At 45.8% G+C, this 17,068-nt stretch overlaps 1 protein-coding gene across 2 annotated transcripts; it reads left to right on the top strand.

Annotated features, from left to right (window-relative positions):
* Positions 1–643: 643 nt before the first annotated feature.
* micall2b (mical-like 2b) lies at positions 644–16,131 on the top strand. Of its 2 annotated transcripts, XM_076013322.1 has the most exons (17): positions 645–856; positions 2,304–2,352; positions 4,067–4,208; positions 4,293–4,480; positions 5,409–5,536; positions 6,264–6,503; positions 6,620–6,988; positions 7,406–7,635; positions 8,483–8,546; positions 9,879–9,976; positions 10,104–10,168; positions 10,687–10,810; positions 10,964–11,066; positions 12,341–12,414; positions 12,521–12,635; positions 12,932–12,978; positions 15,112–15,329. In XM_076013322.1, exons 1-17 carry the CDS (start codon positions 714–716, stop codon positions 15,186–15,188), a joined length of 2,256 nt encoding a protein of 751 aa, XP_075869437.1. In that variant the 5' UTR covers positions 645–713; the 3' UTR covers positions 15,189–15,329. The 2 variants fall into 2 exon arrangements, with proteins under 2 accessions (XP_075869427.1, XP_075869437.1); XM_076013312.1 differs by lacking the exon at positions 12,932–12,978 and having other exon boundaries at positions 644–856; positions 15,112–16,131.
* Positions 16,132–17,068: the final 937 nt, after the last annotated feature.

The following is a 17,068-nucleotide window of genomic DNA, read 5'->3' as shown; positions in this document are numbered from 1 at the left end:
GCCCGGGCAGGTGTTCGTTGGCAGGAGGAGTAGCATTGAGGAACCAGCGCCTCCTTCAACACACACACACACACACACACACACACACACACACACACACACACACACACACACACACACACACACACACACACAACCAACCGCACCTGGTGAACTGGTTTCACACTTTCATGTTGGCCTTTATTCCTCAACCACTACAACAACAACGACAACAACAAAGCCTCCCCCCCAATTACGCTTAATTTCGCCAGTTTCTTCTGACAACATCGTCACAATTTGGCACACGAAAAACTTCCAAAATAAAAGACTTTAGTGGAGATATAATAGAAGGATATATCTATCGGTTCCTGTTCACTCACAAGAAGCAACACACAGGCCTGATCTCCACCCATGTTGCCGCGTCACCTTTCACAGGTGTCAGTTTCCCTCTTCAGTCGACGGCAGGAGGAGATTCTGACGCACCCCCGTAAACACACACACACACGCCCAGGCCCGTCTTTTCGTCACTTCTAGCTCGTCCACGCTTCTCTGGAAACTTTCTCCAGCGTGTCCGCGGAGGGCGGGCAGGAGGGCGGGGAGAAGAGCGAGGCAGAGCCGCTGTGCTGCTCTCTCTCTCTCTCTCTCTCTCTCTCTCTCTCTCTCTCGCTCTCTCTCTCTCTCTCTCTCACACACACACACACACACACGGATCTGTTCGGGCTCGCGGCTCCGGGATGGCCGCCGTCAAGGCACTGCAGCAGTGGTGCCGGCTTCAGTGTCAGGGCTACCGGGACGTGTCCATCACCAACATGACGACGTCCTTCCGAGACGGCCTGGCTTTCTGCGCCCTCATCCACAAACACAGACCCGAACTCATGTGAGTAGAGATTGGACGCGACGCGAGGCGAGCAGAGGGAGTTGAGCAAGACTGCCTGTCTGTCTGTCGGTCGGTCGGTCGGTCTGTCTGTCGGTCCCGCGTTGTTTGTGGCGATTCACAACACGAAATACAGGATATGTTGCTTTTACGAGCGCTTTAATGGCTGAGTTTTAGTCGTCGAGCGACTGTGAATCACGCCTTGAAGCAGTGGAGGTGGTGGAGGAGGAGGAGGAGGAGCAGGAGGAGGAGGAGGAGGAGGAGGATGGACGTGGAGCTCACTGACATTACACTGGCGAGTTGTCCACTTAATGCACTGGACTGCATATTTGTGCACGCCTGACAAATTGTTTGTCACTGAAAGTGAAGCAGTGACTCAAGCTCCCAAACTTTCCCAGGTCATGACCCCCCCAGCAAACAGCGTCACAGTCTTCCCTTCCTTCCCAACAAAACCAACTGACGGTGCTGGGAAAACATGGGAAAAGAAGCATCAACTGACTTTTACTCTCGACTCAGCAACTTTTCCATTCGTTTTAGAATAACAATGCTATCAGCCAGCACCTTTTCAACTTTGTCATTGTTAAACTTGCCAGACAACTGTTGACAGAAAACAGAAACGCTGATAACAGAACATAAATATCTGTCAAGTGTGTGTGTGTGTGTGTGTGTGTGTGTGTGTGTGTGTGTGTGTGTGTGTGTGAGAGAGAGAGAGAGAGAGAGAGAGACAGACAGACAGACACTTGTGGCACCAGTAAACTTGTTTTTGTTTTAGCTATTTTTGTGCCCCCCCCCCAGCGCCCTCTGGTGGCCCCCACTTGGAAAACCCACCGACTGGACACACTTGAACATGAGTTTACCAACATTTCAGATGACCGCTTGAGAAGGCAAATAACTGAACACAGTCAGCCGCACTGCAGTGTGAAATGCCCTCTAAATACGTGATATGCCCAGTGACCCATTTATAAATATGTCTGTTCCGGAAAATCCAACCTAATAAAGGTTGTTTTTTTTTTTTTTGGACATATTAAGGGCTGTTCTAGGGTCAGTTGCTCCCCCGTTGTTTTCACCTTTCAGTCTGCAGTTGGACTTTGACATTGAAGGCCAGAGGCCGGCGCAGTATGAGAGACCGCTTCCACTTTTGTGGAGGAGACGCACGCACGCGGCGGCTGCTCCAAGACCGTGTGTGTGTGTGTGTGTGTGTGTGTGTGTGTGTGTGTGTGTGTGTGTGTGTGTGTGGGGGGGGGGGCTGCTGCACTTTGCAGTCAATAAACATACATTACATGACGACACAATTAACCAAAGCATACCGGTGTGCGTCGTCACCCGTACGTTGTTCCGTTCCTGTGGGTGCTGGACGCCGATGTGAGGAGTGACGCTGACTGGCAGGCGGGGGTGCACTCGCCAGTCAGCCAGACTCGCTATTATTGACCATTTGTCTTTTCTGTTGCAGCAACTTTGACTCGCTGAGGAAGGAAGACGTCTTTGAAAACAACAAACTGGTAAAACATGGGAGTGCGTTCTACCTTTGACAGAGACACCGCCTCGCGCTCACACAGAGTGTGCCGTCGCAGCGTCATAAAAAAAGGAAGAAATCACATGATAAATGACGGGAAACACGTAAAAAGCTGCAGCGTGGCCGGCTCAACGTCCACGAGGGAGGGCCTCTGCTGAAAGCAGCAAATTAACATTTCTGAACTTATGTCGACCACGTGCCAATGTGTCTTTTAACAAAGCGAGTGGAAATACTATCTGTTTAAGGTATTTGAATAATGAATGCGTCATGTACAAATGTGGTCTTTTTTTATTCGAGGATTTTTAAAAGTCATAAGTACCTGAGAAATGAGAATATCAAGTAAAAGTTGTTTTATTTTGGCAATTTAACATCAAAGATGAAAGCAACACATTTTTATTGAGCCATTCCAGGCAAATTGACGTCTCAAGCAGTTCCTTGTTGTAACTTTGCTGATTAAGATTTTCAGCTTATTAAAACCACAAAGCCACAAACTCAGAAAATTATTATATAAAATTTGAGTTTTTTTTTTTTTGAAGCTGCAAGACCTGATCAGCAAAATCCAAAGAAATAAAAACTTGAAATATATTGATTTGCATATTATTCCTTTATATAATATGTCACATTCACCTTTTAAGTTGAATTGCAGAAATACTACAACCTTTTCAGGAGATTCTCATTTTCTGGGTAGTACCTGTAATTTCCAGCTATTTGTCTTGCTTGTTCTCATGAGTCCTCATCCCTGGATCTTGGCATCCTCGCACCAGGGTGTTCATAAGCCACAGATTTGATCCTTGGCACTGTTTCTCATTATTTATATTTTGAACTACTTCATTTAAAGTGAAGGTACAAATTGACCTTTTTTTAAAAAAAAAAAAAAATAAACTTTTATAAACGTTAGAAATCAAAAGTCAGTCATGCCTGCGAACTGTCGGCCTTTAGATAAAGTTCACATGGGTGTCAGCTTAAAACAGCCACGCTATTGAGAATTCCTCCAACTCTGGATTCCTCAAACATTTCATGCATAGGGCTGTTTGGTTTGGTTTGATTTGATTTGATTTGATTCGATTGATTTATTTCAAACATGTAAGAAAGGAAAGATAATTAAAAAAGGATACAAAACCAAATGCACGAAAGAAAATGGAAAAAATAAATAAAATAAATAAATAAAACAGCAAGGTAAAGAATAAGTAAGCAAACACCAGTGGAAATACAAGTTCATGTTCTTGTTGGAAATGGGGGTAGGAAGAAGTAAAGACTTACAGTATATATTCCTACCCCCTAGACTCAAATAAAAATACAAACTTATGAACTACATTAAGTTTATACAACAGAAAACAACTGTTAAGCCCGGGTAGCGTGCATGTCGGTGCAGAGGAACCCTCAGTTTATCATCTGATCACTGATTCGCTGCCAGGGCTGTGCAGGCCTCAGCTCGTCCTAGTTTCTACTTTCTTTGGGGGGTTTGCTTGAGTCAGGAACTGGAGGCCTCTGTTAACACACACACACAGTACTCGAACACAAGAGGTGGGCACAGTGTTTGACTGGTGGGGCCACAGTGTGGGATTGGGGTGGCGGAGCAGCAGCAGCAGCAGCAGCAGCAAACAATCTGTCATGGGAATGAACCTGTGATTTAATGTCAAATGAAAGCAAAGCGAAGCAAAGTTGCAAGAAAAAAAATCTCTCCTTCTTGCCGTGTGCAGGCGTTCAAGGTTGCGGAGGAGCAGCTGGGAATTCCTGCCCTGCTGGATGCTGAAGACATGGTGGCTCTCAAGGTTCCGGACCGCCTCAGCATCCTGACTTACGTCTCGCAGTATTACAACTTCTTCCACGGCCGGTCCCCAAGTGAGCGCCTCGGCCGCTTCACCGCATGGCTTTCATGCGTCTCTGTCAACTTATTGTCTTATTGTGTGTGTCTGTGTGCTGCAGTCGGTGGCATGGGGGGCATTAAGCGCCCTGCTGAGGAGCCTACGGAGGGGGTCTCGGGGAAGAAGAACCTGCCAGTCAATTCAAAGGTGTATTATTCTCCTAACGCCGGCAGAGAGAACAGCCCCCCCGCCTCCTCTTACCGTGAAAGGCCTGCGCCGTCCCCAAAGCAAGCCAGGAGTGCTGGACAGGTAAACCTTTGGTGCGGATCACCTTCAAGATCCAAGATTGTTTGTTTGTCATTGTAAGCACACAAAGTTGCTCTTCAGTTAAAAACAGTGGTCTTGGTCTCCAGCCCACTGTTCCAAGGGTCTCGGTCTCAGACTTGGAGGCATTTTTTTTACCGGGTCTGGTTCTGGGTCTCGGACTGGACGGACTGGGGGATTATTGATCCAGATCGATTGAGACGCAGCCAACGCTGTAATGACACGATAATAACAGCAGCAGAATCCAGCAGCTGCTGCTGTTTTACGCACCGTTGGTGACACCCAGAGTGACGCCCTGCCCTCTTATTCCCAGTTCATTCATTTTTTTAAGTTTATGAAGCAAAGTTAAAATAGTTGGCAAAGCAGCAAAATGTTCTAGAAAATTATTACTACTCAACTGAACTTATTACTACTCTTAACTACTTTAAAGAGATGTTGCTGTTCCGTTTAGAAGCAAACTTGAATTTAAAAAAAAAAAGATACTGGTCAATTTTTTTCTGTTTTGTTGTTGTTTTTCTTTGATATATATGAAGTCAGGTTCTGGTCTCAGTGCGCTCTGGTCCTGATAAGGTCTTTGTCTGGGTTGGTGCCGTCTCGACGACAACACAAGCTGTCTGAATCGGCATAAAACACCCTTGATGGAGCTTCTGACTCTCTCTCTCTCTCTCTCTCTCTCTCTCTCCTCTTCTCTCTCTCTCTCTCTCTCTCCTCTTCTCTCTCTCCTCTTCTCTCTCGCTCTCTCTCTCCTCTTCTCTCTCTCTCTCCCTCTCTCCCTCGCTCTCTCTCTCTCTCTCTCTCTCTCTCTCCTCTTCTCTCTCTTCTCTCTCTCCTCTTCTCTCTCTCTCTCTCTCTCTCCTCTTCTCTCTCTCTCTCTCTCTCTCTCTCTCCCTTTCCCCCACCTTTTTTCTTCTAGGACGTTCTGGTGGAGAAATCCAATCAGCCCGGCACCTTGAGCAATAAATGTACAGCTTGTCACAAGCACGTTCATCTGGTGCAGCGACATCTGGTGGACAGAAAGCTGTATCACCGCAGCTGTGCAAAGTAAGAATCCCACTCCAAGCGACTGAGTTTGAAGTCCAGACCAATGAGCCTGTGTGTGACTGTCTGACCACTGAGTTGTGTTGACATGCAAATTGTATCCAGTGGGGTCCAGTGGAGCAGGTTTGTGCAATTAATCATCCCCCCCCAAAAAATGCTTCAAGATCTCCAGAAAAAGCCACAATTAGCCCTCTGTTTACAGCCTCCTGTCAACATTTTTTATTTTTTTTTTATTTTTGGCTTATTAGCTTTTTTTGCCTTCTTCTATCACCGATGCTTTGTTGTGCCTTCGACGTGTCTGATGGGGGCAGTAATGAGGTGGTTGTGAAGGTGCCACTAGCCTTCATAACATCATAATTCTAAAAAGAAAAAGAAGTGCAGCATGCACAAAGAGGCAATGACGGAGTTCTGCCATTTCTGACGAGGTCACCGACAGCGTTTATTAAAAATTCCCAAATTTATTGGTGAACTTTTTTGTCGAGGTCAAACGGCTAAAAAAGAAAAAATAATTGGATTCAACGTTTGAGTTATTTTCCACTTTTATTGTTTGGGAATCTGCTCTGGGTTTCTTCCCACAGGGGAGTTTTTCCACGGGCCATCGTCGCCCCCTGCTGCTCTGGAGGCACAAAGCACTTTGAGACGCCGTTGGTTGCGATTTGACGGCGCGCAAATTAAAAGTCAATTGATTGATTGAATGAATGAAAAGCTCTTTGTCCGTGTGTCACTCCAGGTCACTGATGCCTACAAACGCGGCTGCTCTCTTCCAAGACTCGCCCGCCGCCACCGCCCCCCCTCTGTCTCGAGTCACTCCTGCGCCGCACTCGCAGCCTCCCCCCTCCCACCACTCGGCCAGACTGGGACCCACGTGGCTGGCGGAGAGAGGGAGCGTGTCTCCGCCCCCGCCCACTTCCACTTTTTCTCCTGCTGCCGCCAAACACACGTCTACGATGACCGTCACCGTTCGTAACATGTAAATCTATCATCTTTCTATCTTCTTTTCGCACAACTTCTTCTCGCTGTAACGAGCACATTTCACCCAACGTGGGGTTATCGAAGGTATTTGATTCTATTCTATTCCGGACCCAGAGCTCCTCGGACCCCGAGTGAAGCAGCCACGAGGCCCAGCCCCGCCCCCACCCCCACCCCCGCCCCTCGCACCTCCACCACCGCAGCCAAGACTCTGCAGTCCAAGCTCAAGTTCTTCGAGTCGGATCACAGCGCCAACGAGAAGCAGCCCGCGTCTGCGGCGCTCAGAACAGAACCGGCCACGAGCCCCGAAGCACGCGGGACGGAGGGCAATAAATGCCCGGCGGCAGGAGGGCAGTCCAAGGTGGGTGACAGCAGCAAGACTAAAGGAGCGGCTGCGTTCATCTCCAGCAAGCTGGCCGCAAGGAGCGAGGACGGCAGCAGCAGCAGAAGCAGCAGCAGCCAGCCCGAGCTGAAGAAGCCGGACGTGTGAGTGTCCTTTATCGTGAAGTGGCGACCCAAGTTTATTCCACAGAAATCAGAACAACACTCTCCGCCCAGTTAATAAATGATTGAGTGGAATTATGTGGGCTGCAAAATAAATGCCACGTGTGTCATATGTACTGTGTGTGACTGATGCGTGTCCTGTATTTGAAGGCCCTCTATTGCACTGCAGTTTAAAAGACAAATGCATCCAATTGATTGGCAGGTTTTCATTTTATTATCTCTCTCTCTATACATGCAGATTATACCTGCACACACACACACACACACACACACACACACACACACACACACACACACACACACATTTTAGAGTCTCCAGTAGCCTTGCAAACGTGCTGCAGCTCCACTGGATCCTAATTTCAGACGCTATTTGTCTTCCTTCCCCCATCTTCTCATCAGAACACCGTCTCCAGCGGACTCTTCCCACAAGGGTGTGAGAGGCAGAGTGAGACTGAAAGTGGACCAGTCGCTCCTGGCTGATCTGCAGAACCCCCACGCCCCTAGTCCAGCTTCCAGGACCGGACCCAGAGAGCCGTCCCCAGCGCCATTGCCAGTGCCAGTGCCAGGACCAGCACCAGCACCAGCACCAGCACCAGCCAAGCCCTTCACCGCACGCCACAGCAGCCCAGGTTCATCTGAGCCACGACAACAACAATAACAGAACAGAACTGATGTTCTTTATTCATCCCAAATTGGGAAAGGACGCTAAAAATAAACTACAACTCCCAACATTTGCGGTTTTGCAGGCGAAAATGTTTAAAAAGGGGTTGATTTTTTTTTTTTTTTGCATCATCCTGCAAACCAGCTCAGATTTTGCCTTTTCTGTTGGCCTGACAGAGAGTGAGGTGTAGGTGAGGTGTAGGTGAGGATCACAGGCACGCGTGGCTTTTGGTCCCATGTCTCTACGACGTTCGTACTGGCCGCGAGAATTATTCTAGTTTGGGTATTGTTTTTGTTTTTTGTTTTTTTTTGCCTGTAGGTGGCGCTACGGAGCACCTAGCACTTTAATCTTTGCATGTGAAAAATTTTCTCACCGATCCTCGCTGGCTTGCCAAATTTCGTCAAATTTGAATTGAGCGTAAAGGGGTCAAAATTGGGTCGAAAGATGCGTTACATGAAAAAATAAATAATAACAATAATAATATTAATATTATTAATAATTACAATAATAATAATGATAATAATAATAATAATAATAATAAACCTTGCGAGAGATGTGATTTGAAGCACGTTCGAGCCTGGTCTTTTGTCGGCCTCAGCCCCAATAATGTCGGTGCGTCAGTATTAAGGCGAGTGAGTGAGGTGTCTGACCAACCATCTGCAAGGTCAGAGGTCAAACCGAGACCGCTTCGAAATAAAACCGCGTCCCAATCTGCCCGTGGAAAGCGGAACCGCGTGTGTTCTCGTCAGAACTGCATCACGAGGACGAGGACGCGGCGGCGAGGTCTAACTCTGCCATCTGATTCGTCCACGCAGCGCCAGAGAGCGAGTCCCCCGCTGGCTGGAGGTCCAAGTTGAAGCCCCCCCCCAGAGAAGCCAGGTGAGACTCCTAATCCCTCCGACATATTGCAGGTCGGCTGCTGTGCCGCCCCGCCCCGCTCGCTCACAACTCAGTCTTTAATTGAAGAGCTGCACCGGGACGTATCTGCTGGCGGCATCGACCCCGCCGAGAAGCCCTCAGTCCGGGGGGGGGGGGGGGGATCTCCTCTCCCTCTCCTCTCCTCTCCTCATGTCCTGTCCATCCATCCGTCCTCCGCCGTCCCGGCTCGTTATCCAACGCCGCTTGCCGCAGGACGCCTGTACCTGCTGCTCCTCCAACTGTCCGCCCATTAGCGGCGGTCGAAGCCCTCGAGCCGGGTTCCTCCTCCCGCCGCGTGCGTGCGCGGCCCAAATGGTGTTGAGGCTGAGCAGAGCGCTCCGCGGTGCAACATATGCTCAGCGCTCGGCCTCCTCTTCCCCAGCTGACCCCTCCCCTTCCTCTCCGATGAACCCAAAACTGCGGGCGGACTCGTCGGTAGTGATGGCGACGTGACAACACGGGCGCTTTCATTTTTACCGGTATCATTTTTTTTTTTTAAAGTTAGAACGAGTCGTGCAAAAATGAAGCGAATCAACCTTTGTTTGGGCCGCGACGCATTGGAAAAAAATAAATCCATATATGATATATTGGTAACACTTTGTAATAAGTACACAATATTTAGCATTAATAAATACTGAATGCATCGTTTATAAATCATCGTTTCTGACATGACATACTCATTAGTAGGTGGTTTATAAACACAGTTGTGAAATCTATTGGAAAATAAATTACAGAGTTTTTTATAAAACATCTGCTTAACCCTTAAGCATGCTGCAGATGAGCTTATTAATGGAGAGTAAAACATGTATAACTGTTTATAAACTACATACTGAGGAGTATTCATGATTTATAAGAGACATGATTTATAAATGATTCATTGAGTGTTTATTAATGCTTGACTAGTGCTGAATGTTGTGTACTTGTTACAGTGTATATCTAATACGTTATCTAGATATAATTGACTCTTTTTATGCTAATAATGATAACATAGTGTCTTAGTGTGTTGATACTGGGTCAGTGCGCGTGCTGGGCCTGTTCAGAGGCACCAGGCTGGAAGGAAGTGCTTAATTGAAAACAGTCACTCCACAAAAGAGTGTCAATGTTGTTTTTTTTTGAGACCCATGAAGTGACATAGGATCATTTTTCACGCCACACCTGACACGGCGCACTGGTGGACCAAAGAACAGCATTAGAAGATCTTCACTGGACAAAAGCCACAAATAATAACAACAATAACGATAATAATAATTAGCCGTAAAATAATCATTTTGCTTTTGGTTGGTTGTCCCACAGACCTGCTGCTCCCTCACCGTCCTCCCACCCTCCGGACAGACGGATATCTTCTCCTTCCCCTCCTGGTCCCAGCATCTTCCTCACTCCCGCACCAAAAGGTGGAATGTTCACGCCGTCAGCCTGTTTACGGGGTTATGTTGATGACAGAAAACATCCCCTTACAATATTTCCACACTGAGGGCAATGTGTCTCTCCACTGTAACACAGCGATCCTCTCTATTGCAGGGTTACTCAATGGCCAAGAGGAAAAAAAGGAAAACGGTACCAAGCCGGAGTCGAAGCTTTCCAAGGTACCTCGTGAAGCCTTAATGGACCATGAGTTAGCGTTAGCTGTTAGCATGGCAGATGGGGTCACCTTGAGATAACTACTGCGCATAGGCTTGGAAGGGTTGACTTCAACATTACCGGAAAACACGTTCAACAACTCTAAATAGGCTTTTTAAGAGAGGCGGCTATTTTGAAGAATTTCAATATAAAATGTGTTGGAGTTATTTGACACTTTTATTGTTTATTCCTGCATAATTCCATGTGTGTTCATACGTCGTTGTGATGCCTTCAGTGAGAAACTGCAATGTTAATAGTCGTGAGAATGAAAGAAAAGACGGTCAGTTTAGAGGCGGAGTCCAAACTGTCGACTGGTAGTTTGTATATTGCATATTCCCTGTAATTACTGTCATTACTATATGGTTTTATATTTTTTTTGTATAATGTTTTTAGTGATTCAACAGTGCAGTTTGCCCATTTGGGATCAATCAAGTACATTCTATTCTATTCTATTCTATTCTATTCTACTCTATGTTCTATTCAGCCAAAGGCAGACTACATCAGCAAAGAGGACATCCTGAGGCAGCTGCAGGACATTGAAGATGACTTGAATAAGTGGGAGAAGAGAGGAGTGGAGCTGGAGGTGAAGCTGCGCACCTGCGAGGAAGGTGAGAGCATCCCGACAACACACTGCACGTCACACAGGACACAGCGCAGCATCCAGCGACAAGACCGTGTGTGTGTGTGTGTGTGTGTGTGTGTGTGTGTGTGTGTGTGTGTGTGTGTGTGTGTGTGTATGTGTGTGTGTGTGTGTCTGTCAGAGGGGGAAGATGAGTGTCTCATGGATGAGCTCATGGTCGAGTGGTTCAACTTGATCAGGAACAAGCAGGTGGCCATGCGTCGGGAGTCTGAGCTGGTCTACATGTGAGTACACACACACACACACACACACACACACACACACACACACACACACACATACTCTTCTGAAAGGGGCTCGCCACCCTGTACTGATGAGTGGGCCAGCCTTGTGTCCAGAAGGTGGACAGTTTGAAGCCCCTCCGTCCTGCTCGCAGCGGGACGTCCTGGACAGAGACGCCGACTCCCGCTGGCCTCGGCACACTCAGAGGTGTAAAGCCGGATTTTGCTAAACTGCACATATGTACATGGATTCCCTTTCCTTTGTGGAAAAGACAAGATGGTCATTTTTTTTTCTTTTTTTTTTTTTTTTCTAACGATAAATAAAAAAAAGAATAGAATAGAGTAGAACAAATCTTTATTGAGGGGGAAATTCATGTTGTTACAGCAGCAGTAGAACACACAAGACAGAACAGACGGAAATATTCATGAGCTGAATTTTTTTACTCATGATTAATAAATCCAGTTTTTACATTTGAATTTCCCTTGTTTTGCTTTTTAAATTGATGAGCAGCGCTCACGAGGTGTATTATTAGTTTAACTGCAGTGAAATCCCACTTCGCTCTCTCACTGCTAAACAAAACCTTTATTTCGCCGGCGTGTGACATCGCAGGTTTCTTTCTCTCTTGAATTGCTAAAACATTTCTGGAAACGCAAATCTACAGGAAGTACCTGAAACATTAGAACACCAAGTAGGAGTTGTTTTGTTTTGGTAATTTAACATCAGAGATGAAAGCAACACATTTTTATTGAGCCATTCCACGCAAGTTGACGTCTCAAGCAGTTCCTTGTTGTAACTTTGCTGATTAAGATTTTCACCTTATTAAAACCACAAAGCCACAAACTCAGAAAATTATTATAAAATTTGAGTTTTTTTTTTTTTTTAAGCTGCAAGACCTGATCAGCAAAATCCAAAGAAATACAAACTTGAATGAAATATATTGATGTGCATATTATTCCTTTATATAATATGTCACATTCACCTTTTAAGTTGAATTGCAGAAACACTGCAACCTTTTCAGGATATTCTAATGTTCTGGGCAGTACCTGTACAACTGTAATCTCCATGCCGTCCGTCGTTATATCCAGTCAGTAGTCACAACTCGCAGTTGTCAGCACCAGACGCCGTCACACCACTGTGACTGGGACACCTTTTGCCCATGTCGAAGTTGTTGGTTTGAGAAACAAAGACACAATGAAAGGAGCCAAAAATAAGCGGAGCAAAAAAAAAAACAATCGGTTATTTTTTTTCCAAACTCTTCCTTTGTGTCTTTGGCCAGTGGAAGATCGCAGGAGCTGGAGGAGCAGCAGCCCAGCGTCGAGCAGGAGCTCCGGAGACTCCTGGAGAAACCAGGTCTGGGGGCCTCGACGCACACGCACACGCACACACACACACACAAAACCAGCGTGACAAGGAAGGCGGCGGTGGCTGGAAACTCACTGTGGCTTTGCGCGAACAGAACATGTGAAAACAGCGCGGCAGAAGAAGAGAGAAGAAGAACTGATGGCCAAGCTGATGGAGATCGTCAGCGACAGGAACGCCATTGTGGAGGGCCTGGACGAGGACCGGATCAGGTGTGTAGCGCTGGTAGGAGGAAGCAACTTTGCTCTGCTTCATTTCCAGCTGACATACATTACAGCAACGTGTTTCCTCCATGGTATCCCATGATGCATTGCTTCCTCCTATGAGGCGGCTCACCGCTGTCCCAGATTACAACCTGTGATGAGATTGAGATTATTCCAGCAGCACCCTTAACAAACACAGCTTCCTATGTTAGCGTTGTAACACTGCGACTTGGGCTGTGCTTGGCTGAGAGAGCATCATCGCCTTTTGTGTTCACCGCTGTGCATTCTCACCGTTTGTGCCACAGGGAAGGGGAGGAGGACGAGCAGCTGAATGCCATGATGAAGACCTTCAGTAAGTCTCTGTGAATGCACTTGACAACGCCCAAGACTTCTGCTGCTGTCGTTGATGCAGACACGCAGAAACTCCCCGCTGTGGTCTGCGGCTGCGTGTCGGTGTGTGGAAGGTTGCCGGCGCCGGCTCGTGTTTTCATCTCATTGGATCTAATGACTGCTAATGGATACGCATCCAACAAAACGCTGCTTTCTATCGGCACAGCCTCCCTATTAGACAAAAGGATCACGCCGCCGCTTCATTTGACCCCCCCCCCCCGGCCCGCCAGAATGGCGTTGGAGTTGGCTTCATTTGCAATTCATGAGCGGGAATGCAGAGGGGCCTCGCAGCGACGCACGTTGGTTGAACCCGACGGAGAGGTGGCCGCGCTGCACTGCGTGGAAGCCCGGCCCGCTGCGAGGTCAAAGACCAGCCATTTGCCTCGTAATGTATTCACAGAGCTATCCATCGGACAAAAGTTGGGAGTTTCTCATTCCGTCAGAGGACGGCGCTGCGGAGCCACCGGGGGAAAGCGCCGGCTTGTTGCTCGCTCACAGGGCAGAGTGGGGCCGCCGCCGCCTCAGTTAACCCAAGGGGTTGCCGGTCCCAATCCCGTTCCATCCCCGAGCTCTGATGTACCTGGCAAAGCACTGTACTGCCCACATTACTGCTCACACCACCTCACGTGAATGTGAGTGAATGTGAGGTGGCAGTCGGAGGGACAGAAAACTACAACTACTACTAATAATGATAATAATATTATTATTATCATTATTAGTAGTAGTACTACTACTACTACTATTAATATTATTATTATTGTTATTATTATTATTATTAGTAGTAGTATTACTATTACTATTATTATTATTATATTATTATTATTATTATTATTATTATTATTATTATTAATAATAATAATTATGTTATTATTATTATTATTAATAATAATAATTATGTTATTATTATTATTATTATTATTATTATTATTATTATTGTATTATTATCATTATTATATTATTATTATTATTATTAGTATAATATTATTATTAGTAGTAGTAGTAGCAGTAGCAGTAGTGGTAGCAGTAGTGGTACTACCACTACTGCTACCACTACTACTACTTTGTCTTTATGTACTTACAGGTCCAGTGTGTCAAATTTCCATTTCAATGTATTTATTTTTCTAGAGGACAGCATAGGTGGTCAAACTCTGGCCCACGGGCCAAACATGGCCATACAAACTGCTGATGGAAACTGATGGGAACTCCACTTGGAAAAAAAAACTCTCAAAAATGGCTTTGAGGTTTTGAGGCACTCATCAGGTGGTTTTTCCACACGTTTCCATATAGAGCAGGGGTGTCAAACATGCGGCCCGAGGGCCGGATCAGGCCCGTGAAACATGTTTTTTTCCGGCCCGCAAGACGATTTTGCGACTTTTATAAAACGAGCTGCAGTGTACCTTTTTTATTAAAGAAACTGCTGGCCGACTGTCCACTGGATGTTGCAATAGCATTTTCTGCTATGCAAACAAGCTGCTAATACCAGGGCTGAGTAATTGGGGCCGAGTGCAGCCACTCTGAAGCTACGTTGTCTCTCCTAGCCACCCCGTCACGTCTCCCGTTTGCCACTCTCATTGCCCCAAAATGTCTCTGTCAAAAAAGCCAAAGTCAAACAAGGAAAACAATGTAAAGCTGTTAAGTTAAGTTTAAGTTAAAATGAGTTTGACACCCTCGACATGGAGGAATATCACTAAAGTCTCATGGAAACACTTGTGTTCACATTGACACGTCAGCGGACGTGACGTCCGGGGGTCACGTGACCAGTTCACTGACCAGTCAAAATGGAGGGCTGTGATTGGACGGAGGAGGAGATGCAATATTTTTAATTATTATTATTTTTTTTTTTACAAGGCATCAAAGAGAAAAATAGAACAAGCATTCCGGACAGCAAACGACCGTAAAACAATCAAAAGCCAACGGAATTCTGGTCCAATCTCACTGGACGAGATTGGACCAGAATTCCTGCTTCTGTTCTCCGCACCACTCGGTGGAAACTTACCTGCAAATCACAAGTGTGCTTTTGTCGACAGTTTAGAACTATGGCTTTTATTTTGTGACAAACTGAAACGGAAACGCAGCGTCTCTCTGCTATCCACAGACATCAAAAAGGAGAAGCCCAAGAAAAAGTCCCCGGTGTCCAAGCTGTTCAGATGGGGGAGCAAGAAAGAGGAGTGACCGACGCCTCCCACCAACCACGGCCCTGCTCCTCCTGCTCCTCCTGCTCCTCCTGCTCCTCCTCCTGCTCCTCCTGCTCCTCCTCCTGCTCTTTAAAGGCCGGTCCTGCACTCAGCCTGTCAGTCAAGCCAGGTGCAGGTGCAGGTGTGTGTGTGTCTGTGTCTGTGTGCTTGTGTACTCTGTGTAGAAGTGATGTGACTGTGTGTGTGTGCTCGGTCATCTGGAGCCCTGATGTTCTGTCAGCCTCTCCGACCCAATAGGAGGCAGCACCGAGACTCCTGGTTGCACTGCTCCACTTGAACTCCCTGGAAGACTTCATTGGTCTTCGAAGGGCTCTCTCACACACACACACACACACACACACACACACACACACACACACACACACACACTAGTTAGGTTTTGTCTCCCACATCAGCTGCAGCTCTCCAGTGAACCACTGGGCTGCAATAAGAACCGAATGACTCTACAGCTCATTGTCAGGACAGGATGTAATGGTGTCATGTGACACAGCTGGTTCATATTGGACCTGAATTTGTAAAGTCTTTGTGTCCCATTTGCTTTTCCTTGTTTCCACTTGTGTGTATTGGAAGATGATCGCCGGCTTTACCGTTGTGATTTTCTTTTTTTTTTTAAATTTCTCTCCAGATTCCTGTCAGCCATGTTGATTCCGTACATTGTGTGTTTGTTCCATTCCACAAACACAGCCCTGTCGTCTGTGGAATAGATTGAACATACCTGCAGTTTCAGGAAATGTGGAGCAAATCCAATCGGTCGTTAATAAAACAAAAAATGCAATGGATTTTAAATGTGGCGTGAAAGCAATAACGGTGATTTTATTTTTTTTCAACTTGTTTTATTACATGTTTGAACTCTGAACACTCTTTTTGTGTGGCAATGTGCAAATAAAATAAAATAAAATACAATTTCAGAATGACTTTCACCCCAAACGACTTCGTCATTGGATGTTTGGCACAATTTAACGGCAGCGGAATTCATCGCCAAACCGCCAGGAGGCAGTGTAGCTCTGCACATGTCCCGGCTGTACTGGGGCTCCGTCTGTAGCTGCGATCAAGTCACCGAAAGTCACCCCTGGGTCCAAATACAGAAAGAACCATGAATGTCATTTCAACATTCTATCTCACATATGAAGAATTGCTGTCACATCAAATCCCTGAAAAACAGCCACGTGACTCTTTTCTCAAGGGAAATGATTATTATCATTATTTATTATTATGATTGTTATTATTAATAATATACATTATTTATATAGTATTATTTATATTATTGATTTATATTATTATTATTAATATTATTAATATTAATAATGATAATAACATAAATTATTTATATATTATTATTATTTATTTATATTTCTATTATTATTATTATTATTATTATTATTATTATTATTAATAGTAATAATAATAATAATAATAATAATAATAATAATGATAATAATGATGTCCATGGTATTACTGATCTCTCTGTACCCCCCCCTCCCCCCATAATTCTGTAAATATTGTGACCCCATCATTTACCAAATATGGTAATAATGGTTATTTTACTTCTGGACTAAATTTCTGACAACATGTAAACTTCTCTTCAACAAGCCAACATGTAAAGGAAAGCGCGTTTTGAAAATGGAGGAGTGGAGTTGCTGCGGTGCAACGCAACACAAAGCTGGAGGAGACACACAAACAGTGTCGGAGAACAAAAATATGCAATTTGCCTTTTATCTCAAAGTTTCAGGGTCTCGCGGTGTGAAAAATCCAAAAGCGTCCCCTTCTCCTCTCCACACTGGCGTTTGTTCCTGTTGTCAAGTGTGACGGCGTGTTTTGTGTGCTCCTCTAAAAGCGTGATGAGCAAATGTTCCGTTC

This window comes from Nelusetta ayraudi, unplaced genomic scaffold (assembly GCF_046127955.1).
Source record: "Nelusetta ayraudi isolate G7.1 ecotype Tasmania unplaced genomic scaffold, CSIRO-AGI_Nayr_v1 ptg000006l, whole genome shotgun sequence".
Taxonomy (NCBI): Eukaryota; Metazoa; Chordata; class Actinopteri; order Tetraodontiformes; family Monacanthidae; genus Nelusetta; species Nelusetta ayraudi.
The sequence above is the reverse complement of the archived record's forward strand: the minus strand, read 5'-3'. Positions and strand labels throughout refer to the sequence as shown.

Bases quoted from the DNA above. Each gene is read 5' to 3' on its own strand.
- micall2b (XM_076013312.1), top strand. From the start codon at position 714: ATGGCCGCCGTCAAGGCACTGCAGCAGTGGTGCCGGCTTCAGTGTCAG. The intron at 6,989-7,405 runs GTGAGTGTCCTT...TCTTCTCATCAG, and splicing joins GAGCTGAAGAAGCCGGACGT to AACACCGTCTCCAGCGGACT. The intron at 12,636-15,111 runs GTGTGTAGCGCT...TGCTATCCACAG, and splicing joins CTGGACGAGGACCGGATCAG to ACATCAAAAAGGAGAAGCCC.